The sequence below is a fragment of the Bos taurus genome, chromosome 19, assembly GCF_002263795.3.
Source record: "Bos taurus isolate L1 Dominette 01449 registration number 42190680 breed Hereford chromosome 19, ARS-UCD2.0, whole genome shotgun sequence".
Taxonomy (NCBI): Eukaryota; Metazoa; Chordata; class Mammalia; order Artiodactyla; family Bovidae; genus Bos; species Bos taurus.
The window spans coordinates 26,908,925-26,934,260 of record NC_037346.1 but is presented as its reverse complement, the minus strand read 5'-3'; the positions used below and the strand labels follow the sequence as shown (position 1 = coordinate 26,934,260).

The 25,336-nt window shown below is 54.6% G+C and overlaps 1 protein-coding gene across 11 annotated transcripts; it reads left to right on the top strand.

Moving 5' to 3' along the window:
- Positions 1–815: 815 nt before the first annotated feature.
- Positions 816–25,098, top strand: DLG4 (discs large MAGUK scaffold protein 4). Of its 11 annotated transcripts, none has more exons than XM_024979511.2 (21): positions 816–935; positions 1,170–1,210; positions 9,913–9,978; positions 13,394–13,447; positions 13,584–13,634; positions 13,838–13,962; positions 14,059–14,228; positions 14,317–14,453; positions 14,606–14,750; positions 18,445–18,740; positions 18,854–18,956; positions 19,283–19,397; positions 20,701–20,877; positions 21,146–21,182; positions 21,292–21,319; positions 21,451–21,498; positions 21,605–21,706; positions 22,025–22,197; positions 23,085–23,194; positions 23,863–23,954; positions 24,146–25,098. In XM_024979511.2, the coding sequence occupies exons 5-21, from the start codon at positions 13,605–13,607 to the stop codon at positions 24,250–24,252; spliced, it is 1,995 nt and encodes a 664-aa protein (XP_024835279.1). In that variant the 5' UTR covers positions 816–935; positions 1,170–1,210; positions 9,913–9,978; positions 13,394–13,447; positions 13,584–13,604; the 3' UTR covers positions 24,253–25,098. The 11 variants fall into 11 exon arrangements, with proteins under 11 accessions (XP_024835279.1, XP_059733661.1, XP_059733660.1 ...); XM_059877678.1 differs by having other exon boundaries at positions 13,394–13,448; positions 13,576–13,634; XM_059877677.1 differs by having other exon boundaries at positions 9,913–10,077.
- The last annotated feature ends 238 nt before the right edge of the window (positions 25,099–25,336 follow it).

Here is a 25,336-nt window from a genome sequence, read left to right as displayed (position 1 = left end):
ACATCTAAATTTTCACAGTAGAGAGGACCCCCCAGGTTTGCTGCCTTTCCCTTAGGGTCTCTGACACCTTCCTGAACATCTCTGTGCCCTCTTGTTCTTCCCTGAGACCATGTGCTAGGCCAGACCTCTGGACCTCTGGGCAGATGGATTCTTCCCAAGCCTGAGAGGAACTGTAGGAGTTCTCATGTCCTGTCCCCTACACACACGCACACACACTCATACACACACACACACACACAAACATGTCTAGCTTTGGGTCAGGAAATTCTAGGTAATGTATGACCATCTTGTTACCATTCTGACTGAGGACAAACCCAGGAGACAGTGACAATTTCCTTTCTTTTAGGGCTTCCAAAGCAGAGCACTTTGGGGCTAATCCTCTTTCCTGGCCCTCAGGAAAATGTAGTGGTCATGCCTGGCTTTGGGGAGAGGGGCCAAGGGTATAAGGAGGAAGGTGGTGGTGGTGATAGTAACTGGGGACCCCGGAAGAATGGGACGGTGGGTGGGTCAGAGACTGCCTACTTTACCTGACAGCTCACACTGGGTGGGGAGAAGACAGCTCAACTCTAACCCTGGTGGATTAGAGAGATTAAAGTGAGAAGAGAGAGAGATGTCTGAGGGACCAGGACCAAGAGGTGAAAAACAGGCGTCCTTGTGAAGGGGAGGCCTGGGGGTGGGTGGGGCCTGGGACCCAGGGATCCCTCTCCCTGGACCTTTCTAGAGAGTTTGGGGTGAGAAGGCAAAGGCTGGGAAAGAGAAGGTGAGTGTGTGTGAGTGTGTTGGTCCCTCTGTCTCTTCCTTGGCCCAACCCCTCCCCCTCACTTGCATTTCACCAGCTCCCAAGTCGGCCCTCTGGCTCCTAGCACCCCCACTATTGCGATGGGCACCCCCTCTCCTTACGGTGCTGCACAGTGACCTCTTCCAAGCCTTGCTGGGTAAGTAGCTCCAGTTTTCTGAGGGGCAGCAGTGACAAGGGCTGGCCTGTGCTTGCGAGGGCGATTACTGAACTTGGGGGCTGGTTGGGAACCTGGAAATCAGGGGTCAGTGTCCACCAGTGTTGACTGGAGGAGTTCCTCTTTTACCTGATGGGGATGGAGGTGAGGTGATGGCAGGGGTGGCCAGGGAGGCCTGGGGTGGGAGGGGTAACTCAAGCTCTGTTCCTGTGACAGACATCCTGGACTATTATGAGGCTTCCATCTCAGAGAGTCAGGTAAGGGAGTTGGGGGGTGGGCTCTGAATTCCTGAGGGTGCAGCAGGGCTGGAGGGGTGAGCAAACTACTGCTAATAAGAACCTGAGACTTGAGGGTCCCCGGGGACGGCCTCCTGAGTCAGAGGCAAGGGGAGTGCTCTCTTTCCAGTCCTGTAGTCCATTTGCTCTCCTGCTTCCCCCTCTTCTTTACCTGCCCCAGTTTCAGGCACTTAAGAGTCGAGGACACAATCAATTTTCAGGTTTCTTCCTATAAATCCTGAGGGAGCCCTAGGCCCCCAGGGATTCCATCCTGCCAGCCCCTCCCTCACTCCCTACCCCCTACCATGGCCTCTTTCCAGTATCTCAACCACCCTGGGTGCTCCCAGTCTTTGAGAGGCTGGGTGGGTGCTTCCTTCTCTGAGAAATAAACTCCCTCCTCGCTGCCTCTCTGCTGTCCTCGCTGGTGGCTGGCCGGGACTCCATGTTTGCCTCAGGGCCTCTGGGCTCCTGTCTCCATCTCCTTTCCCATTATCCGGGTTCCTGCCAGCGCGGAAGGAGTTAACTCTACCGAGGCACCCCCCCATTCTCGCTCTTCGCTACCTCCCTCCCTCCCCCTGCTTCCTCTCTCCTCCTCTCTCCCCTTCCCTCCTCGGCTCCACGGCTCCCTCGGCCGCTGCCGCCTCCGACCCCCCCACCCTACTCCCCCGCCACGGCCCCTAGCCCCTGGCCGTTAGGCAAGACCTTCCCCTACCCCGGGGCTCCCCGACATCCAGTTCCCCTCCCCCACCTTAGCTCATGCCCCAGCCCCCGAACTCCGGGGCTGCCAGCCCCCGGTGCCCCCGCCCCTCCTGAGAATCGGGGTGTACTCCCTAAGCCCCCTCCCCTCCACTGGGGACCCCTTTTAGGGCCCCCTTCCCCTCCCTCCCACGCTCCCCTACCCTTCCCTTCTCCAACCCCCTCTTTCCCCTCTCACCCCTCCCCCCATCCTGGCCCCCCCTGCAAAAGTGGGGTGCGGAGGGGGGAGGGGTGAGAACCCACGGAGGGGAGGAACGAAATTCCGATGAAGTCAGAGCCCCTTACCCGCCGCCGCGGCCAGGCCCCCCAACATGGACTGTCTCTGTATAGTGACAACCAAGGTAAGCATGATAGGGGAGCCTGTAAACTGGGGGGAGGGTATGAGTTCGTGGGGAGGGGTTAGTCAGGCCTAATCTGCGGCTGGGGGCCCTGGAATGAGAGCATCAGCAGATGGGAGGGGGGGGTCATAATTTAGTTTGGGGTTCACATCTGAGATAATGCTGGGTTTGGCCACAGGTGCCCCCTGGAGTGATCCCTTTGTACCTGTAGAGAAATGGAAAATTGGGGGGTATTCTGTGACTTGGGGATCTGGTGGATTTTGAGGTTCATCAATGATGTTGAGGGAGACTTATTTAAGGAGAAGCCTGGCTCACATGGGAGCCCTGCTTGGTGTATGTTAGAAGGTGGACTATGTGAGGGGGGGTTTCTCTTCCCTCCTGGGGGACAAGCTGGCTTCCAGTTGCCTTGTCCAATTTCAGGGGGCTCCTGGGTTGAAGGTAGAAGGTTACTGGTTGTGAGTACCTGACTGGTCTGGGGGTGTCAGCTGGCAGGGAAGGAGTGGGCCTTCAGATTATAAAAGAAGCATCTTATATGCATTTGGGGGTGCTCTTAATTTGAGGGGACTGTTAATTTCAGGGTCAGTCGTATGGAATAGGGATAGTTGGGAGTTGTCAGGGAACTGGAACCTGAGAGAATCACCTGAGGGATTGGACCAGGTGAGGTTAGGGTTGGGGTACTCCCTGGGGAGATAGGAGGCTGCAGCAGCTGAGGTTGCCAGCTTCTTTGGAAGAGGATGAGAGGCTTGGGGAGAGGGGATTTGAGGAGGGGTACCAGGTGCGTGGTGAAAATTTTTGGGGTGGCCCAGGCAGGTGTCCAGCATCCTCACTTCCTCCCACACTGTATCTACCCTGGTTGGGAAACAGGGAGACGAGCAGATGGAAGGGAATGTTCCTGTTACCCCTGACCCTTGGGATCAAGGTGGGGGAGGACACCTGGATTTAAAATTACTGGGGTGAAAAGGTGTAGGAGGAGGGCCAGGCAGGCAGCAGTGAAGATCTGTACAAGGGTGTCCCTGTGAGCCTGCCAAGTGCAGGAACTCCGGGATGGGGAACACTGGCAAGCTTCTGGTGGGCTGCAGAATACCTGGGTCTTGGCTCTAAGACTCTGGGACTGGAAAGCTGGAAGCCTGGAGGCTTGGGCGAGTGGCAGGCAGCTGGGGGTTGGGGGGTGGGACAGGAAGTGGGGGCCGGGGAGGCGGGGTCTGGGTGAGTCACAGGCTGGGGAGGGGGTTATATTTAGTGGGAACTGCAGATTCTCAGGGCAGGGAGCTGAGGACACACATGTTCCCTGCCACAAACTCACATACATGTATACACATGCATCTACACATGTGTTGTGCATGTGTGAGCATGGTTGGAGGAGACTGAAGGCTGAGGACCTCTAGGTCCAAGTCCCTACCCTCTCTTGAGGGCTACTTGCTTATCCTCCATTCTGTGGGCTTGGGCTTTCTCCCATATTCCTTCTTCTTCCCATGCAGTGGATTTTTGTGCCTCAGTTTCTCTGGCCTTCTCTCCTTTAAGGTCTGTCTGAGCCTCAGTTCCTCTTGACTCCTGCCCTTAGTCTGCCCCTTAGCCTTAGGCTTCCTGGCTATGGTCCCTTATGTGCAGGTGTACACAGAAAGCCAGTTGGAATGTGTGGGCTCTGCTTCCAACACGTGAACGCACATATGAGAGGGGGGGTGAGGGCCTTGTCTGCATTGGTAGCTATTCTGGGAGGGTGGGTTTATTCATCTCCCTTCAAGAATCCTGCTTCTTCGATGGAGCTCAGGGTTGAGCATCCCCGAAGGAAAGAGTCTTGCGCAGAGAGGATCATGCATTTTGGGGTTTTACAGAGGCGTGGAGACCCAGGCTTGCCACATTCCTTGGCCGGAAAACTTGTCAGTCTCGGATGGCGGGGACTCCAAGTCCCATAAGGCTTTGAGGCAGGAGAACCGTCAATGTTAGAGGGTTGCTGCCCCTCGGGCTGTTGGGAGTTGTGGTTCATCTCTATCCAGGGCAGCGGAGGGTTAGCTTTGGAAGAGCCAGCAGGGGGGGCACATGGCACTTGTTCCCCCAGAATGCTGGGTGGGGTAGAGGGTGCTCATGCTTTGCGGTCGTTGAGCTTCCCAGCTACATCTGATTCCTCCATCTTTCATCGCTTATATTTAGATTTCTGCCGCAGTAATTTAAGGAATATTTATTTAATGCCCACTATGTGCCAGGCCCTGTGCCTTGCGCTAACTCTGCCTTATAGCTATCACTTAATCTTACTCTGTGCCTCGCTTTCTGCCGGTGTTTCTGAGCATCTCTTTCTCCCACTCCGCCCCCGTCCCTCCCCCTACTCCCCGCGCTGCTGCCGCCGTTGCCATGGTAACCGGCGACGACTGAAGTTGCGTGGCGGACTTGAGGGCCGGGCGAGGGTGGCGGAGGGCGGAGCAGAACAAGTGGGGGAGGGAGGAAAGTGGGGAAAGACTGGGGGTATTTGGCTAGAGTCCCGGAGGCGAAGCGGTTAAACCCTCCGGGTGGTCCTTATTGGGCAAAGCTAAGGTGTCGGGGGCGGGGCAGTGTGGCCTACGGCCTCATTCATTGGTCGACTGGGGCGTGGCGGAGGGGCGGTGTGGGCGAGGCCGGGGGAGCGAATGGGCGGGAAGTGGACGCAGGCGTGGTCTCCTGTAGGCAGGTGGGCGGGGTCTGGCTTACTCTACCAAGGGAGGCGGGCAAACAACCTCAGAAAGGGGTGGGGCCTTAGGACTGGGTAAATGAGGGCGGGGCTGACCCGGCAGGGGCGTGGCGTGGTCCCATGTGCAAAGAGGAGACAGGGTTTGAGGGGCCTGTTGTCTAAGAAACTGCGGGGAGCAGGGGTCTTTGGAAAGGAGAATCCGGGGGTTGGGAGATCTGACGTCTCAGTTTTCCTAAGATGGAGGACTGTTAAGATTTCATCAGAGCACAACCTCCTACCTCAACGCTATGTTCCAGGGAGACGGTTGCTAGGCGACGGCAAAGTCCTTGATTGCTGTGTTGCCAGGCAACGGGGAAACGGAAAATGGAGGGAAAAAGGAAATGGGGGATGGGGGAGGGTCTTAATGGCCATAGCGCCCACTGGTGGAGAACTAGGGCCTGTGCATTTTCTTTTCTGTAAGGAATTTCCAGTTCAACCCCTTCTGCACTGGCTCCCTCTGAGGATACAAGCATTCTATCCAGATATGAAACTAGGACCTTGGGGGTCATCGTGGGGGCGTATCTAACAGATTTCAGTCAACGGGAAGAGAGGGGGCATGTGTCAGGTTCTAGGGAAATCCCTCCTCTCTACCATTTGTAGGCATTTTAGAAAAGTCAGAGAAGCAGATTTTAGGAGATTGCTCGCTGGGCTTTAAGAGTTGAAAAGGTGGGAGTTCAATGTGAGAATATTTAGAAGAGATGCTTTCGGGTTCAGTTTGGGACAAAATGGAAGAAATCAGAGGCAGTCATTTTGGGGTGTTACGGGAGATTTGTGGGCCACTGGAAATTGCAGGTCAGATCTTATTTTGGTAAATATTTTTTTGAGACGTAGGTGTGGGGGAGATAGATATATTTGGGAGTAATCTTCCAACAAAGTTGAAATTCAGAATCATGGCGGGTGGGGGGGTAGAAATGTTGAGATGTAGGGGAGGGCAGCCAGAAAAGGGAATAATGTACACATTTAAAGAGTACAGAAAAGGAATAGAGAAATAACTCTTAGTCTAGAAGTCTGGTAATAAACTGAAGAGGTTGCAACTGAATTCAGAAGGTCAACTTTAAGGTCCCTTAAGTATTCCCTGAAATGGGATCTGGTGGTACTGGGGCATGGTATGTTAGAAAAGTCATGAGTATCTCATTAGTTTCAAGGATTTGGAGAGGGGACCCCAAATGAATTTGAGGACTGGTTATTTGGATGTTTACATTAGAACAAGGGTAATAGCTGCACTAATTTCAAGGTCTCTGTTAGCAGACTGGGGGAACAGATATAATTTTAAAAGGGATGATTTAAAGGGTAGATTAATTTGAGGGCACAACAGGATCTGTGGTCCTTCAACTCTTGGAAAACGTTGTCTGGCTATCCTGTGGGGCTATACCGATGGTTAAAATAGGAGGCGTCTTGACATCTGTGGGGATGTTGTCTACATTAACAGTCATTGGGGAGGTTGGGTGCAGGGGATTGTGGGAGGCAGTTTAGACCCCTTGGGGGTCCTTCTGCGGGAGAAGTGCTGCTTGCTTCCCTGCCCCCTGAGAGTCCAGGGAGCTTTCGTAATAGGGGCTTGGTGATTTTAGGGGTGGGAGATTAGCTAGCATAAGGGATCCCAGAGAACCAGAGCGTTAAATTGGTAATTTTAGGAATGTCTGTATTTGTGAATGAATAGGAGTATACTGTGCACGGTGGAGTTCACAGAGAAACAGCTGGAACCGGGGAAGTTGATGGCTAAGAGGGTCTCCCCGCACCCCTTCTCTCTCATCGTGACGCTCTCCCGCACTGCGCAGGCGCCGTCACCCCCCCACCTCCGGCCGCAGCCTCCAGTTGCCGCGGCCGCCGCAGCCCCCGCCCCTCTGCCCCTCCCCCTCCCCAACCCCGGGACCCTTGCTCTCCCACCCATCCCCTCCCCTCAGTCCCCCTCCCCTTCTCCATGTCGACTCGGAACAGATTCGCCTCCATGTGTCTCTGCGTGGTACGTGCCGCGGTACGGGCTCCGGCCCCGCTCCCCTCTTTCCGGACCCCCCAAATCTCGGGGTGCAACCTTCAAGTGCTGTCGCTCTTCCTTCTGCTTGGCGGGGTCTTTGGGTGGCAGTGTCTCGCGGACAGGCGCAGTGGGTCGCCCCTCCTATGATCATTCACTTTCACTCACAACCCTCTATTCTGGGGGTGCAAGCCTCCGTTCCAGGTCATTCTCGCAACTGGGGCGATGAAGAGAGGGCCAAAGGGAAAAGCAACAGCGACCCCAGGCCTTTGGCTTATCCTATGCCTGTACCTTAATAATATTACCTGTGCCTTAATATATTGGGGGTTCAGACTTGGTCCCAATTGCACTGGAGCTGTCGCTGGTCACGGCCCTGAGCCCCAGTAGCGTAAAAGAGGGGACCCTCCTTCCTAGCCTGCCTTGCGTTAGTAGTCCTTTAGTCTGGGATGAGAGGTGCTGACCTCAACCCCCACCTCCCAGTTTGTAGTTTCCTAATGACTCTCCCACCCCCACCTCTCCAGAGGTTTTTCCTTACTACATTTACTTTAAAAATTTCCAGGGACTGAACATAGGCCCTAACCTCTTTCAGCCACATTCTGGGAACTCTGGTATCCTTTCCTTGTTCCCCATCTCCCTGACTTTGTCACTAGATCAGGAGGAGCCTTTTTCTCAGTCCCAGACACCCCACTCCCCACGGGGGTAGGGAAGGGAGAGGTGTCTGCAGTCTCAGTGTGCTACAAATTTTCTTTCATCTCCTCTCTAGAATAAACAATGAAATGTCCTTTTCCACGCTTCCATTTTCATTGTGTGCATCCTGACATTTCTTCATCGGGATTCAGGAATTTTCTCTGTGAGGTGGGGCGAAGATGGAGGGGCTTTGGGCTCAAACCCTCCCTGCTGCGTCCCAAACTCCAAAAACTTGAAGCTGCAACCCTTGGTCCTGCCTCAGTTGTCACGCAGGGAATTGGAGGCTTTGTGAAGAGAGAAGAGAGCAATCTCCTTGTCTCCTTCTTCCCTCCCTGGTCCCTCCAGTTTTGGGGCTCTGTCCCTCAGCTCTTGCACTATCCAGGCTGAAGACCACCTTTTCAGAATGTGGCACAACAACCTCTTTCAGTTCATCAAATTTTGTTACCCAAGAGGGCCCAGCTTGGAGGAGGATTATTTAATTTCTACTTCCCCTAACTTCCCTTTTCCACTTTTTGTGTTCTTCGTATGGAAACCTGGAGGGAGCTAGGAGTTTTTCCTCCAAGTCTGTCTCCAAGGCCAGAAAACAAAGTGTACCTTGATGAGCCCCTTTTCTTTCTTTAAGACTTCAAACATATCAAGGTGGGACTTCCCTGGTAGGGTCCAGTGGTTATGACTCCACACTTCCACTGCAGGGGGCGTGGATTTGATTCCTGGTCAGGGAACTAAGATCCTGCATGCTTAATGGTGCAGCCTTAAAACAAAGTGTATCAAGGTGCTCCTTGATCTCAGCTGTCTCTGTGTTCTGGATTGGAGACTCTTAATGGACCATTTTCCTCTTCCTATCCTCTTACTTTGTCCTTAACCATGGCCAAAGTGGACTACATCCTCAGCCTTGGTTCCTCATCCTCAGAATTTTCAGAATCATACTCTGTGTCAGGCATTGACCTTGATAAGCTTCCTCCAGTTTGATTTTGTAACTGTTGTCCTCCGAATGTTGGGGTCCTCTCAGCTTTTCAGATACTTTTTTTGAGAGGGAAATCTTGCCTTCTCTTTTTACCCATGTGTACTGGGGAGCGTATTCTGTCTTCTGCAGTCTCTGAGAGAGCCCTACACATGGTAACCTCCCCTTCCTCCACAGAACCTGGCCTTGGGGAGGGTTTGCTTCTGTGAGGGGCAGAGGCGCTACCCTTCATTACTGTTTCCAGCTGCCCTCCTCTCTGGTCCCTCCGTTAATCTCATTTACTGGAGTCTGTATTAAGCTAGTAAGGGAGGCCCTTGAGATGGTATGCAGTGAGTTAGGAAGGGGAATCAGGGGTCAGGTTGGGTCTTTCACTCGTAAAGGCCAAAGGGAGACCAGGAATTTACTCTGAGGTTCTACCCACTTCCGCAGTCACTGAACCTGGAAGCTGGCATCCATTCTTGCCCCCTTTCTGAGCCCTACCATCTCTGTTCCTCCCCCACCCTCCCCCTTCTTCTAGTATATCCGATTAGCTGGCTGGCCTCTGGGCATTTGTAGAGGTGGGGGAGTCCTGGGGCCCCCTTGCCGAAGACTTGGGAACCAGCAAGGCCAGCTGGACCGGTTTAACTTTGTCCTGCCAGGGGGGCTGGTGCCAAGTACCTGCTAGTTGAAGGGCTTGACTGCGGTCCCTGCCCGGGGCATGCAAAGTGTTGGGGAGTGATTTCTTCCTGGGGCAGAGGCTGCAGTAGGGAGACTGAGGCAAGGAGGCTGGAGTGGGGTGGGATGGAGTACCGAATGGGAGAAGCAACTCGAAGGAGGGAGGTTACAACACGGGGAATGGGCTTAAGGTATAGAGGAAGCTGGGGGTGGGGGGGAGCTGATGAGGTAAGCAAAGATGCTGGGGATGGAGGTAGAGAAGGGGAGGGGTGCACGTGGCCGAGGGGCTGGAGCTCTGGGGAAGGGATGAAGAAATGGACTTCAGAAGAGGGGTGTGCTGGGGAGAAGGCGGGGGTCCTAGGCTGGGAGTTGGAAGAGTTGCGGGGAGGGTGCGGATTTGGGAAGAGAGGAGAGGTGCCAAGGACCTGGCGGGAGAGGGGGCTGTGGGGAGGGTGGAGAGAGGGGAGCCAATGGGCTGGAGGACAGGGAGGGGGAGGAGCTGGTCAGGCCCCAGGGCCTTCCGCACTGCACAGGCTGGGGAGCGGAGGCGCGGCCGGGGCGGGCCGCCTGGAGCCCGAGGCGCTGGGCCGGCCCCCGTGACGCCTCCGTCCCCGTCCCCAGAAATACCGCTACCAAGATGAAGACACGCCCCCTCTGGAGCACAGCCCGGCCCACCTCCCCAACCAGGTAAACGCCCCCGAGCTGGTGCACGTGGCGGAGAGGAACTTGTCCCACCTCGAGGCCGTCCAAGGGGTCGTGGGCCACGCCCACTTCTCCCCCATCAAGGTAGGAGACTCAGGCGGCCCCCTCCCCAGTGCAGCCCTCGGAGCCTCGGAGCTACAACTATCCCCAAGGCCCGGTAGGGCGAGAGCCAGAGGTGGGAGGTGGCTGGGACTGGAGGGCTGGGCTTGGGCTCCTGGGGCCAGGGGAGGGGGCATTGGGGGCGTTGGAAACACCTGGTTCCCAAAGAGGAGAAACAGAGGCTAGGCAAGTGGCAGAGGGTGTAGAGTTTACAGCCGTTGTGTGTGTGCGTGTGTGTCTGCGTGTGTGCGCGCGCACGTGCGTTGAGATGTGTGCGTTCCCCAGGATGCTCCCCGCGCCTGGGCCCTCTTCATTCCTTCACACACCCCGACCTCCGTTTCCATTTTCTGTGTCCTGAGCTCTGTTCAGAACTCCTGCTGCCCTCATTTGCTCTTGGCCCTTCGCTGCCTCCTCCCCCCGCTTCCGGCCTCTGGGCCTGGCTCTCCAGCCTTTTCCATCTGCCTGGCCTGAGATTTCTGGTTGCCCGGCGTTTCTGCCTCTGTCCCCTGCCTCGGCCTTTGCACCCTCCTGTGCCCTCCCTCCTCGCTGCCTTTTCCTCTCTGCTGGCTGGTGCTGGATGCTGTCTCTCTCTTCCTCCCACGCACTCTCCTTCTTCCTCTCCCCGATCCCCAGCTCAGGCTCTGGCCAGGATGAGTCCTCTGCCTGGGTCAGCCGGCTCCCTTTCTCCCTACTCATCACTTCTGTCCTTTCCTCCTATGCCTCCTCTCTCTCCTCCTCTTGGATTCTACCTCCATGCAGATTTCTTTCTGTGCTCCTCCCCCATTATTATTCACCACCACCTGTTTCCCCTTCTTTTCTGTGCCTACAGTATGTTTTCCCTTCTCCAGTCCTAGGGAGGCCCTGTTTTTGAGATTTTCCATTCTCCAGGCCACTTCCCATCTTCTTCCCCCTCAGTCTCCTCTTCTGGGGGTGTAGGCTGGGAGGAATGAAGTGTACCAGGCTGGCTGTGAGATTCAGAGGAACACTGGGGTCAGGGGTGAGATTCTAGGATCTTGTGGGATGTCCCGGCAAGGGGGAAGTTGTCGACGTTTCACCAAGAAGATGGAGAGGAGGTTCCTGAGTTCCTGAGCCTGGGAATAAGGAGGCAGAGGCTGGGCTGCAGTAGGTTCTGGGGTGAGAAGGAGGTGGTAGGAGAGTAGTTGGAGAGGGAAATACAATTTTCCTGCAGGTAGAAAAGTGGAGAGACGAGAGGAAGCCTAGAGGTCCTAGGACAGGAGACAGGCAAGGATGAGATGTGGTATCAGGGAGGAGGTTGAGCTGATCGAGAGCAAGGAGAGGAAGAGATGAGTGCAGAGGATTCCTGTGGATGGCTGAGGGCTTCAAGGACTAAGGAAAGAAGACTAGAGATGCTTTTTTTTCCTCAAGATGGGGCCATTCAGTCCCCAGGGGAGGAGAAGAGGAGCGAAAGTGGTCGTACAGAGGTAGGGAGACTTGGAATCTGCATCCAGGAAGCAGAGGGAAGTGAGTGCTGGAGGCCCTGGGTGTAGGAGGGAGGACCCACAACAAGGCCTGAGCCGGGGGACAGGAGAAGCCTCAGTTTTCAGAGGGTTGAGAATGAAGGATTGTGATTTGGGTATAGAATCTTGAGGGTCAGAGAATGAAGTAAGGGAGAGTGGTGGTGATCTCTCTGAGGAATCATAAGTTAGGATGGAGGATAAGAGCAGGAGACTGATGCCGAATGGGCCTGGACAGGGGCACAGGGCGGGGAAGAGGATGGAGAATGGAGGCTGGGGTTGGAAGATATATCGTGTCGGGTGGAGAGAGGGGTGTTTTATCTACAGCTACGCAGATGAGATGAGATGAAGGTAGTTGGGGATAAAAGATGGAGCCTGGGGCAGGAACGTCTAGGGTAAGGATGGGGATGGCAATTGAGGACAGGCTGTGGGACAGAGGAGGGACACGCGGATGGGATGTTGGCAGTCAGTGGCTATTGGCTGGACAGTAGCATTTGCTGAGATTTGAAGGGTCAGAGAATGGATTTAATATATTTATGGGTATGAAATCTATTACGGAGCTTGAAAATATGTAGTACTGAGATATCGCAGTAGGAGAGAAGAAAGACCCCTTGGGAAGGAGAGAGCGAGGAGTCTGGGGAATCCTTGATGAGTGCCTTGCGCTTGGTAGGCTCCAAATAAATATTTGTTTAAGGAGGAGACAGGTTGGGGACCCCGGAAGGAGGCTTTTGGCTGCCTTCCCCCATTGCTATGGAAACATGGCTTCGGTTGCCCTGGCAACTGGGGAAGCCCCTAGGACCGGCCTAAAGCGGCCCTGCCCTAGAATCTAGAGACCCTGCTGTGTCGAGGCGACTGACGTCAGGGAACTGGGCACACCCCACTTTAACCCTTTCCCGGATGAAATAGGCCAGGGGTGGGGGTAAGAGTAATGAGAGACTAGGACCCGGATGTCTTTCACCACTCCCCTTTCCTGACGTTCTTTCCACTGCGTAGGGTGAGGGGCTTAAGGGAGGGTGGAAGGAAGGTTATTCAGGAGGCGCTGCGCCCTCAAACCTCTTCAGCCAGGACTTCTTTCGGCCGGGCTACCTGGGGCGGGAGGGGGGCGGGGCCTTTGGGAATCTGGTCGCTCTTAGGCCACGCCCCATCTCCTCCTCCCGTTGTCCTGGCGACAGGCCTCCAGGAGGTGGGTCTCCCCAGGCCCTGGCTGGGCTTAGATACCGTTGCTTGGCAACAGAATCCCAAGAGGAAGGAGTAGATTGAATGGTGGGTGAGCGAGAAGGAGGGTGGGGCCTGCATCTTGGGGAACCCCGGATTCCAGGGGCCCAGGGTTTAGGGCACATGTGTGTGAAAATGAGGGGCAAGTCTGAGGGAGGGTTATGAAAAGATCTGGGTGTTGATGGGTAGATAGGGACAGGGATGGGGTAGGACCTAATGGACAGGAGCCCTGTGGTATGTGTGTGTAGTACATAAGGCATGTAGCACTCTGTGGTGTTACATCCGGTGAGAAGCTCCCCCCCCCTAGCCGGCCCCCCCCACTCCCGGCTCTATACCATCTGCTGCTCCCCCATCTGGCTGTCTCTCTCTTCCTGCTTCTCAGACACCTCCTTCCACATGCAGGGGGCCTGGGCTGGGCAGAGTTGGGGCCAGCACGTGTACCTGTGTGTTTGTAACGTGGATCAAGGCTGGGTCCTTCAGAGAGTTGAGGGGAACAGAGCGGGCCAGGTTAAGAGGCTGAGAGGGTAGCCATGGTGGGGGGGTCTCTTGGTTACGGGCTCCCTCTTGAGCCAAGGCTCAGGCAGCTTTTCATCTCCTTTTTTCCCTCACAGGCCAATTCTCCCCCTGTGATTGTCAACACAGATACCCTAGAAGCCCCAGGATATGTGAGTTGTTTAGATTTGGGGGCTTTTACAGAAGGGAGGAGGGAAGGCCAAGTCCCAGCAGCAGGGTAGGGTCAGGTGCTCAGGCAGGAAGTCTGTCTCATGGCTTTTGTGTTTCTGGCCCGTGCTGGAGTTGCAGGTGAACGGGACAGAGGGGGAAATGGAATACGAGGAGATCACATTGGAAAGGGTGAGCAGGCTCATGCAGCCCAGGTCCTCCCCCCTTGCCCCCTGTCTGTGCTTCTCTCTGTGCCTGTGTTTTCTCAGTGGCCAGCCTCTTAACCCTGTCCCTTCCTGCTCCGGTCACAGCTCCCCAACCCTCTCCCCTCCCCTCTCACCCAGTCTAGAGTAGGCGGTGAGGGGAGCTGACCCTCTTCCCCTCCTTCTGCCCAGGGTAACTCAGGTCTGGGCTTCAGCATCGCAGGTGGCACTGATAACCCCCACATCGGCGATGACCCTTCCATCTTCATCACCAAGATCATTCCCGGTGGGGCTGCAGCCCAGGATGGCCGTCTCAGGTGGGGAGAGGAGACGGGTTAGGATGCTGGCTCCCTTGAAAGGGAGGACCAGGGCGGCAGGAAGCTCCTGGCTCAGGCCCACCTTGCTGCCCTCAGGGTCAACGATAGCATCTTGTTTGTCAATGAAGTGGACGTGCGGGAGGTGACCCACTCAGCGGCGGTGGAGGCCCTCAAAGAGGCAGGCTCTATTGTCCGCCTCTACGTCATGCGCCGGAAGCCTCCGGCTGAGAAGCTCATGGAGATCAAGCTCATCAAGGGGCCTAAAGGTAGCGACCCAATTAGGTTGCCACCCCCCTCCCGCTATCCTCTGCCCCAGGGGACCTGGGGACCCACCTCTGCCCTCCCTCCACCCAGGTCTTGGCTTCAGCATCGCTGGAGGTGTCGGGAACCAACATATCCCTGGAGATAACAGCATCTATGTGACCAAGATTATCGAAGGGGGTGCTGCCCACAAGGACGGGAGGTTACAGATCGGAGACAAGATCCTAGCGGTGAGTGGGGGCCCCCATCACTCTTCTAGCCCACACCTGGGTCTTGCCTGCTGGCCTGGTGCCTGCTCAACCTTCCTGATGGGCTCGCCCTCAGCACGTCCATCTTGAGGTTGTTTCCGGTTCTGTCTGAGCTCTGCTTCCCTTGGCCCCAGGTCAACAGCGTGGGGCTGGAGGACGTCATGCATGAGGATGCCGTGGCAGCCCTGAAGAACACGTACGATGTGGTCTACCTAAAGGTGGCCAAGCCCAGCAATGCCTACCTGAGTGACAGCTATGCTCCCCCAGACATCACGACCTGTGAGAGCCCTCCAAACCCTGGAGCTCCCCATGCCCCCCACCAGTCACCCCATGACATCCCCATTGACCCTGCCTCTTCAGATCCTTCCCCTGAACTGGCCAGAACCTCTATCACTTCCTTTAGTTGGAGAATAGATGGAAAATTGGTCACCGTCAAAGAACTAGAAAAGATTGTCAATAGTCCCTCCCCCCGAAGGCACTAGATGGTTTTATGGCTAATTTTATCAAATCTTCATGGACTAGGTAATTCTTATGCTTTTTCTGAGCATAGGGAAAGATAAAACGTTTCATATTTCATTTTATAAGGGCATCTGAAAATGGTCACAAGGATAATGTAAGAAAGTAGGGAGCTCCCTGGTGACCTAGTGGTTAGGATTCAGGGCTTTCATTGCTGTGGCCTGAATTCAGTCCCTGGTCAGGGAACTAAGATCTGCAACCCCATGGTTCAGCCAAAAAAAAAAGAGGAAAGTATAGGTTAATTTTGCTTCTGAACAGAGATGTAAAAGTTTCTAATGACATAGTTGCAAAACAAACACAGGGGCATATTAAGGGAGTAACGTTGTCACAAAGTTGGGTTCATTTCAGGGAATTAAAGGTGTTTCCATATTATGAAACCTCTAAGTATGAGTCATTGTATTTAAAAAGTTAAGGAAGGGAAGGACTTCTTTGGCAGTCCAGCAGTTAAGACTCCATGCTTCCACTCCAGGGGCCACCAGTTCGATCCCTGATCCCTGGTCTTTGGGGAGCTAAGATCCCATCTGCCACGTGGCTTGGCAAAAAAAAAAAGGTAGAAAAAACAGTAAGTTCATTTCACACAGATGTGGGAAAGGCATTTGATGAAATTCAACGTCATATTCTGAAAGGGAAACTTAGTATACTAGGAACAGAGGAGTTTTCCTTAACATGATTGAAAAGTGTTATCAGAAATCAACAGTGAACACATTGTAATGATAAAATCCTATCTGTGTGTCCATTAAGTTAGGAACTAGGCAAGGAAGCCTCTTCCTGCTACTGTTAGTCCACATTGCTTTAGAGCAGGATTTCTCAACGTTGGGGCTATTCACATTTTTGTACTTGGCAATTCTTTGTTGTGGGGGGCGTTGTTCTGTGCACTATAGTATGTTTAACAGCAGCCCTGGCCTCTACCAGATGACAGTGATACCCTTCCCCTCCAGTCAGAACAACCAAAAATGTCTTTCAGTTCAGTTCAGTTCAGTTGCTCAGTCGTATCCGACTCTTTGCAACCCCATGAATCACAGCACGCCAGGCCTCCCTGTCCATCACCAACTCCGGGAGTTCACTCAAACTCAAGTCCATTGAGTCGGTGATGCCATCCAGCCATCTCATCCTCTGTCGTCCCCTTTTCCAAATGTCCCCTGGGGGTGAGGGGGGCTGCAAAATTACCCTGCTGCGAATCACTGCTGTAAAGATTTCAGGCAGGGTAGCAAGAGAAAAAAGAATAAATGTTACATTTCAGTGGGGAGAATCAAACTTATCCTTATTTGTAAGTTATACTTATGTCCATCTAGATTAAAATTTAAGTAAATTAAATGAAAACCTTAAAAATAATAGGTAGGGTTAAGAATGTGGCTATATGTAAGATAAAAAGCATGAACTAGTGACTTCCTAGCAATAAGAAAATATAATGGGTAAAAAGATCCTTTTTGCTATAGGAAAAAAGCTATAAAATTTTTAGAGGACTTCCCTGGTGGCTCAGTGGTTAAGACTTCACCTTCCAATGCAGAGGGTATGAGTTCAATCCCTGGTCAGGGATCTATGATTCCATATGCTTCTCAGCCAAAAAACCAAAACATGAAGCAGAAGCAATATTGTAACAAATTCAATAAAGACTTTAAAAATGGTTCACATTAAAAACATCTCTAAAAAAATTCTTAGAAAGATAAGCTTGATCAGAGGGCAGATTTATATCAGTAAATGACCTGTGTCAGATTTATATCAGGTAAATGATGAAACTTTACTGAAGGGCATAAAAGAACACTAAAGAACTGGAAAGTCACAGCATGTTTCCTGATGCAAAAAACATAATATGCTAAAGATCTCAACCCTCTCCAAGTTTTTCTCTAATTTTATGCAATCCTCATCAGAATGTTAATGTTCACCACCCCCCACCCCCAACTGGAAAATTACATTTGGGAGAAGAGCTAAGAAATTTTTGGAAAAGAATGAGATGTGACTACTTCATCCAAATCTGAAATCATACTGTAAGACCATATTAAAATCACATGGCCTTGTTTCTAGACACTATAACCTATCAGAGGGAACCTTGGCTCCTTGGAGAAAGGGCCAGATCTAAGACTTGAGCAAGGAATGTGTAAGATGAACTTGTAACATCTTTCATATTAGCAAAACTCTTTGTGACCCCATGGACTGTGGCCCATTGGGCTCCTCTGTCCGTGGAAGTCTCCAGGCTAAACTGGAGTGGGTTGCCATGCCCTACTCGGGGGGATCTTCCTGACCCAGGGATCGGACCCAGGTCTCCTGTATTGCAGGTGCATTCTTTACCATCTGAACCACCAAGTTTTCACTTGAGAACTTTCCCATTTTCTAGCAAAAGCATTAAAAGAACAAGTTATCTTTTAAACCTTTAAAAAAAGAAGAAAGCAAGGAAGATATTCAAGGGTTGTGTCAAAGGCAGGAGCCAAGTTGAAACTGGCCATTCAACCAAAACTCAGTAAATATTTAAAAATCTACAGGATTATAAGGATACTTCAAAACAACTAGGTACCTTTGGAAGATGCTAGGGAACTTGTACATTCTGAATACTGGCAAGCAAAGGGTAAGAGTCAAGCATTTATTCTCTTTTCCTATGCATATTGCACCGTAGAGTGACCAGTGGTTGACCGGGGAACATTCTTTTTTACAGACAAATTCTGACTAATAAATGTTCCTTCCTCAAAAAAAAAAAAAAAGAAATATACATGGGCACTATTTGCCATCCTCAGTGAACTGTCAAGTCCAGGCAGTGATGGTCAGTGGCTGCTAAAACTCTTAGGTGAGAGGCTAATGGCGAGCTTTATAATGAATGGATCAGGCTGACAACACCCCAACCTATGGATTTGTATCTCAAAAAACGCAACCTGACATCGCATCATGTCGTGATGCAGAAAGTATGCAGCAGCATCTAGGAAATAATTCTGTCAAAAATTGAACTTGAGTCTCTACACAGGTGACCACTTGACAGGAGATGCAGGGCAGGGATGTAAGCAGTGATCTACTTGTTAGGGTTTCCCACTATTTCCTAAAAGAAGGTGGGAAATTCTGCTAGACAAATGACCTAGTTTTCTCACCAAGTGAATGACCAGGAAGTGGGGGAAACAGGGAGAGGAATTTTATAGATGATATGAGAGATGGTTCAACTGAACTAAAAGCCCCAAAGCCTGGTATTAATATTCCCCTTGGCTCCATACCCCTGGCATACCTAGGTCATGTACCCTTCAGATCCACTCGCCCCTAGGAGAACCCACCCCTACCATGCCCTTTGAATTCCTGCTCCCTGACATTGCTGTGACCATCATGTTCCCTTACACCCCAGCCTTGTTTCTCTGGCATAGTGACGTGCCCTTCCCCTGAGCCTGGTTCTGCTGCTTTCCTCGGGAGGAGGTGGAGTGGTGGGCGTTGTCTCCCTCCGTGCATTTTCCATTGCATCCGTCCTTCCGCCCATGTCTTCCCTCAGCTTATTCCCAGCACCTGGACAATGAGATCAGTCACAGCAGCTACCTGGGCACTGACTACCCCACCGCCATGACCCCCACCTCCCCTCGGCGCTACTCCCCCGTGGCCAAGGACCTGCTGGGGGAGGAAGACGTCCCCCGAGAACCGAGGCGGATTGTGATCCACCGGGGCTCCACGGGCCTGGGCTTCAACATCGTGGGTGGCGAGGACGGTGAAGGCATCTTCATCTCCTTCATCCTGGCCGGCGGCCCCGCAGACCTCAGTGGGGAGCTGCGGAAGGGGGACCAGATCCTCTCGGTAAGGGAAGACCAGCCCCTGCCCGGACCACCCCCTCCCCTCCAGCCAGGGCTCATGTAGGCTGGAGCCCGGCCCCCATCTCCAGTGACTCAAGCTCTCCCCGCTCTCTCTAGGTCAATGGCGTTGACCTCCGCAATGCCAGCCACGAGCAGGCTGCCATTGCCCTGAAGAACGCGGGTCAGACAGTCACGATCATCGCTCAGTATAAACCCGAAGGTACTGGGCCCGAGACATGGGTTCAATCCCTGGGTCAGGAAGATTCCCCTGGAGAAGGAAATGGCTACCCATTCCAGGATTCTTGCCTGGGAAATCCCATGGACAGAGGAGCCTGGCGGGCTACAGTTCATGAGTTTGCAAAGAGTTAGACACAGCTGAGTAACTAAACAGGAATAACCAAGCCTGAAGCTCCGCCTCTCAGATGGTGCTCAGAACTCTGTCTCCTGGCTTCTGCAGAGTTCGGGGGAGGGGGAGGGGAGAGGCTGACAGTAGGGAGGGAGACAGTAGGGAGGCCAGAGCTCAGGAACCTTCTTGTCCTTCCTCAGAGTACAGCCGGTTCGAGGCCAAGATCCATGACCTTCGGGAACAGCTCATGAACAGCAGCCTGGGTTCAGGGACTGCCTCCTTGCGGAGCAACCCCAAAAGGGGTTTCTATATCAGGTCGGATGCTTCCTGGCTGGGCCCCTCTTCATTTCATGGCCCCTCATCCCCCAGCCAGCTCTCCCTCCTCAGTCTTGCCTGGCTCTTGTCCTACCTCCCACTCCAGGGCTGGAGACGCATAGGTTAGCATTGAGAAACACTCCCTAGCGACTAGAAAACAGCCTCAGCCTCAGTGATCCCTACTGCTTCCTAGCCCCTAGTCACCCTGGCAACTCCCCCAGGACCCCCAGCTGCCACACAGTCTGGTAACTCAAAGGTTAATGCCTGGCAGAGCAGGGGGCCTCTCAACTTTTGGAATATTGCCCAGCCCCATGGGATAACACATTCCAGGGGAAGTGGACCACCGCTCTCTCCAAGCTGACCCTGTCTCCCAGGTGGCATTTTGCTACCTTCTTAGGGCTCCTCCCACTGGCTCCTCTTTCTTGTCTGCCCAGGTGTAGGCGATTTGTCTGAGCTTCTTCCCCTCCCTCCCTCTGGGCTCCCGGTCTGCTCACATGGCCTCCCCTTCTGCTCGCTCTGCCAGTGTCTCTCAGAGCATTCAGCCCAGGCCTGACCTCTTCCCCATGGTCCAGACCTGCAGCTCCAGCCATCTGCTTTCTGGACACATCCCTGGGTTGTCCCACAGGTGTTCATACTCAGCATGCCCCAGAGCTAGCTCACCTCTTCTCCCGTGCGCTCGTGCTCTCTGTCCTGCCCGGTCGGTGTCTCTTTTCCTGAATGGCACCACTGTCTGCCGAGACACCTGGCTCAAACCGGAGCCTCGCTCGGCCCTTCTCTCTTTGTCGGGTCCAGTTAGCTCCCGGGGCTGGTCAGTTCTGACTCCCAGATGATGCTGATGATCCTGGAGTCCCTTCCCATCTTTCTAGCCCTGGTGCTTTGCTTGGCATCTCTGGTGTCTCTGCAGTCATTCCTTCCCTTGTCCTGACCCTGGAGTTGTCACTTACAGGTTGTCACTTAAGGCTACTCTACTGCTGAGGGTAGCCGGACTTGGGTCCGTGTTACCCCTGTGACTGGCATGCATGCATGTGGCAGCTGCTTTCTTAGGAGGGTGCTGTTCTCAATCTTACTCTCAAAATTGCCCCCGATCCGTAGGCTGTCTGATCCCTGACACAGCGAGGATTGAATGGCTGTTCATAGTTGTAGAGCTTTAGGTTCCCACACAGTTCTGGGGTTCATCAGAATCCACAGCATCTCTGGGAAAGCCACCAGTGGCCATGCGGGTCTGTAGACCCCTAGGCAGAACCTCTGGGCTCTCAGGGGCCTTGGCCCTCACCAGACTGACTGGAGGCTACCTGCCCTCCAGGGCCCTGTTTGACTATGACAAGACCAAGGACTGCGGCTTCCTGAGCCAGGCCCTGAGCTTCCGCTTCGGGGACGTGCTTCATGTCATTGATGCCAGCGATGAGGAGTGGTGGCAGGCACGGCGGGTCCACTCCGACAGCGAGACTGATGACATCGGCTTTATCCCCAGCAAGCGGCGGTGAGCCTTCTTGCCCCTGAAGCTCCCAAGGGCCCCAGGGTGGGCAGCCAGCAGGGAGGGTGTGGGTCCACCCCCAACTTCTTGGGGATCTGTCTGCTGACCCTTTGTGGGCACCACGACTCACATGAGCCCTTGGGACAAACACCGCATTTAGGAGCGTGGGGCCAGGGGCTGCTGGGAGACGGAGTTCTCGGCTGCCCTGGGGGTAGGGGCAAGAGGGCCCTTCACTGGGCATTTCTCTACCCCCATCCCTCCATGTATTCCTCAGGGTTGAGCGACGGGAGTGGTCACGGTTAAAGGCCAAGGTAAGTGGAGAAGGCCGGGAGCTCTGGTGCAAGAGCGGAGGTGGGCAGGGCGGTGGAGCTCGTGGGTCTGGACTCCTGACCAACTGCATGGCCTGCTCTGTCTCCCTAGGATTGGGGCTCCAGCTCTGGATCACAGGGTAGGTTGGGTCAGTTTGGGAAGACCTGCGGGGAGAGGGGCCCTGGGCTTCTCTTGAGTCCTCGGGAAGGCCGGTGGGGGCCCTGTATCCCCTGCCTCCAAGGCACTTGTAGATGCCCTGCCTCCTGTTAGGTCGAGAAGACTCGGTTCTGAGCTACGAGACGGTGACACAGATGGAAGGTGAGCCCTGGCAGCGCACCCTGGCCCAGCCCCCTCCCCCGGCTCTGCCCCTCCCCCCTGCCTGACCCTGATCTCTGCCACTGCCTGACCACCACGCTCTCCTCAGTGCACTATGCTCGCCCCATCATTATCCTCGGGCCCACCAAGGACCGCGCCAACGATGATCTCCTCTCCGAGTTCCCCGACAAGTTCGGATCCTGTGTTCCCCGTAAGTGCAGGGCCTTGGGGGGCGGTGGGGGGTGGGGCCCAAGGGGTCACAGGCAGAGTCACTTCCGAACACAGGGGTTCTCAGACAAGGGTGCTGCTCAGCCACCCTCATGTCCCCCGGGACCGTCCCAGGCCGGAGACTCGGACGACCCAGAGGTGCTGGGGGAGGCAGCTCCACCCCTCTCTCCTGGCCTCGGTCTCCCCAGCAGCCCCCTTCCCTGGAGGACCAGCTGGGCTCTCCTAGGGGGTCGCTGTAGGCAAGGTTGAAGCTGGAGGGATGGTGGTTAGATCTTTGGTGGGTGGGGTGACTTCCTGGCAGATACGACGCGGCCCAAGCGGGAATACGAGATAGATGGCCGGGATTACCACTTTGTGTCGTCCCGGGAGAAAATGGAGAAGGACATTCAGGCCCACAAGTTCATCGAGGCCGGCCAGTACAATAGCCACCTGTATGGAACCAGCGTCCAGTCCGTGCGAGAGGTGGCAGAGCAGGTAGGAGCCACGGCCCGTCCTCCTCCTCCTTCCCCCCATGGCCTTCCTCAGCTCTCTAACTCTCTTTCTCTCTCTGTCTCTCTCCCTGCTGGGTCTCCACTCCACCTCCTCCTCCTCTTGGGCAACTCTGTCTGACTGCCTGCTCTCTGGTGCCCTGCTCCCCCACCCCTCCTCCCTTGGTCCCTGACCCCAAACTCCATGCTGCCATCTGTCCCCTCTTCCCTCTCCTTGCCCCGTTTCACCTCTCTTCCTGTGGCCTTGTCCTTGGTGGCTTGGCCCCCCACAACTCGGGCCCTCCCTCCTGCTGGCTTCCCTTTGGCCCTCTCCCATCTCCCCTCACCTTTCCTGGGGTCTCCACTTGCCTCTCCCACTCCTCTGCCCTCACCTTCTCCCTGCTGCCGCCACCCTGCCCTCTTCCCTCCACGGCCCCTTTCTCCATCTGCCTCTCCTCCCTCCCATCTGTCTCTCCTTGTTCCTTCCATCTGTCTGTCCTCTGTCCGTCCTCCCTGCCCTCCCCTCTATCCTACTTCCTTTCTCCTTCTTTTTCTTGCCCCACCTGCCTGGCTCCGCCCCCTTGGCCTTGCTCTGCGCCATCTTTTGGGTCCCCTCCCTGCCTGTCCTCCCTGTTCCCTCCATCCCCTCCCTCCTGTGCGGGCCCCTCCCTTGCTCTCCGTCTGTCCCTCTCCTTTTTTCACTCTGTCTGTCTATACCCTTCCTGCCTCCACTCTCTTTGCCCACGCGTCTTTTGATATCCATCTCATTTCCCTTTTGGCCAATCTCATGTCTTCCACTTTTCCACGTCCTGTGTGTGGGTCCTGTCCTGCCACCTCTGTCTGTCCTTCCCCACCACCTGCTGGTCCCCCTCCACCCACCCTGCCTGCCCCCAGGGGAAGCACTGCATCCTCGATGTCTCGGCCAATGCCGTGCGGCGGCTGCAGGCGGCCCACCTGCACCCTATCGCCATCTTCATCCGCCCCCGCTCCCTGGAGAATGTTCTGTGAGTATGGTCTCAGGGGGTTTCCCCTCGGCTCTCCCACACCAAGCCCCGAGCCTTAGATGGCCTCTGTGTTGAGCTCTTCCATCAGAACTCTGGACAGCAGCTCCAGCAGCCTTTGAAGGGAATTGGAGTTAGAACCCAGAGGGCCCAGGGAAGCCCAGGCCTCTTCCCTCCTCTTCTGCCCTGGGCTAGGCGGGACTACAACTCCCAGCAACCCCTGGGGCACACACCTGCTAGGCATTGGGGCTCTTGGGAGTTAGAGTCAATCCCTTCACTGGGCTTCTGGCTGGAAGGATGAGGTTCTGGAGAGGTCCCTGAAGTGGCCACACCTGGCTGGGGTGGGTCGTGGGGAGGGGGCCCATCTGTGGCCCCAGAGGGTATTGGGAATTGTATTTTTTGCTTCATGCTCTAAATAAGAAAATAGTGGGGACATCCTTGGTGGTCAAGTGACTAAGATTCTGTACTTTCAATGCATGGGGCCCAGGTTCATTCCCTGGTCAGGAAACTAGATCCCACATGCCCCATCTAAGACCTGGTGCAGTCAAATAAATATTTTTAAAAAAAATTAAAAAAAGAAAATAGTGGTTGCAACTTAACATCCCTGGACAGAGGAGATCAAGGCAGGGCAGGACCCACCCTCAGGTCTGTGTCTCTCTCACTCTCCACAGAGAGATTAATAAGCGGATCACAGAGGAGCAAGCCCGCAAAGCCTTCGACAGAGCCACCAAGCTGGAGCAGGAATTCACAGAGTGCTTCTCAGGTGAGGCTGTGGCTAGCCCGTGGCCAGCACAGGAGGTGCCTTTGGCACAGATTCAAAAGCGGGGCCCCCACAGGGTGGGTGGTTTAGAAGGAGGTATCCCCTTTGGGTGGGTGCATCCCATGGCTCATGGACTGGAGAATTAGGAGAAGGTGCCCTTTGCCCTGGGCCTGACTCCCTGCCCCCGCCCCCAGCCATCGTGGAGGGCGACAGCTTTGAGGAGATCTACCACAAGGTGAAGCGAGTCATCGAGGACCTCTCAGGCCCCTACATCTGGGTCCCTGCCCGAGAGAGACTCTGATTCCTGCCCTGGCTTGGCCTGGACTCGCCCTGCCTCTACCGCCTGGGCCCTTGGTCTGGACTGAATTGCCCAAGCCCTTCCAACCCCCAGCCTCCCTCCCACCCCTTCTTATTTATTTCCTTTCTAACTGGATCCAGCCCATTGGAGGGGGGACACTCCTCTGCATGTATCCCTGCACCCCAGAACTGGGCTGCGGAACCCCAGGAACCCGGGGTCTGAGGGGGAGCCCCGGGCTCCTGATCCCGAGCCCTGGTTCCTTAGGACCCCTTGCTCCTGCCCCTGCCCGCCCCCAACGCACACACAGACCCACTGGGGGGCCACCTGCTCTCCCCCATCTCCCACACACTTTCCGAAAGTCAGGGCCCCCCTCCAGGAGCACCCATTGCAGGGCTGCAGGCCTCCGCGCTCCCCCCGAGGCAGGGTCTGGGGTCACTCCTGACCCCATCATAACTCCCCAGGTCCCTTGATTTCTCATTTTTTTTTCCATTTTTTTCTTCTCAAAGGTGGTTTTGGGGGGATTAGTGGGGGGATTCCACCATGGGCCCCCTGCCTTCCACATGCCCCCTACCTTTTTTCTTTGCCGGTTTGCATGAGTGGAAGGTCTAACTGTGGCTTTTTTTTTTTTTTTCCTGGGATTTTTTTCTTTTTTTTTTTTTCCTTTTTTCTTTTGGGAACGGGGAGGGATGGGTCTAGGGAGTGGGAATGTTGGGGGGGAGGGTAGGGGGGGCAGGGTTGGGGGTCGGGTGTCTGGGAGCCAGGGGAAGACTGGAAATGCTGCCGCCTTCTGCAATTTATTTATTTTTTCTTTCGAGAGAGTGAAAGGAAGAGACGGATACTTGAAACCCAGTGTGTGGCCTGGTTATTTGGGACCCGGGTGAGGAGGGAGACCCGGGTGGGAGTATAGGGATGGGTCTGGTAAAGTCAGATCCTTCTCCCCCCACACCCATCACCTCCCCCGAGACACAACAGAATGGCCTGAAGGGGGCCTTGGAGGAACCTGCAGATCAAGGCTCCAGCAAAGAATGGGCCTGGGGTGGGGGCGGGGCTGGAGTTCCATCCTAGGTCCCTGATAGAGCCAGGAAGA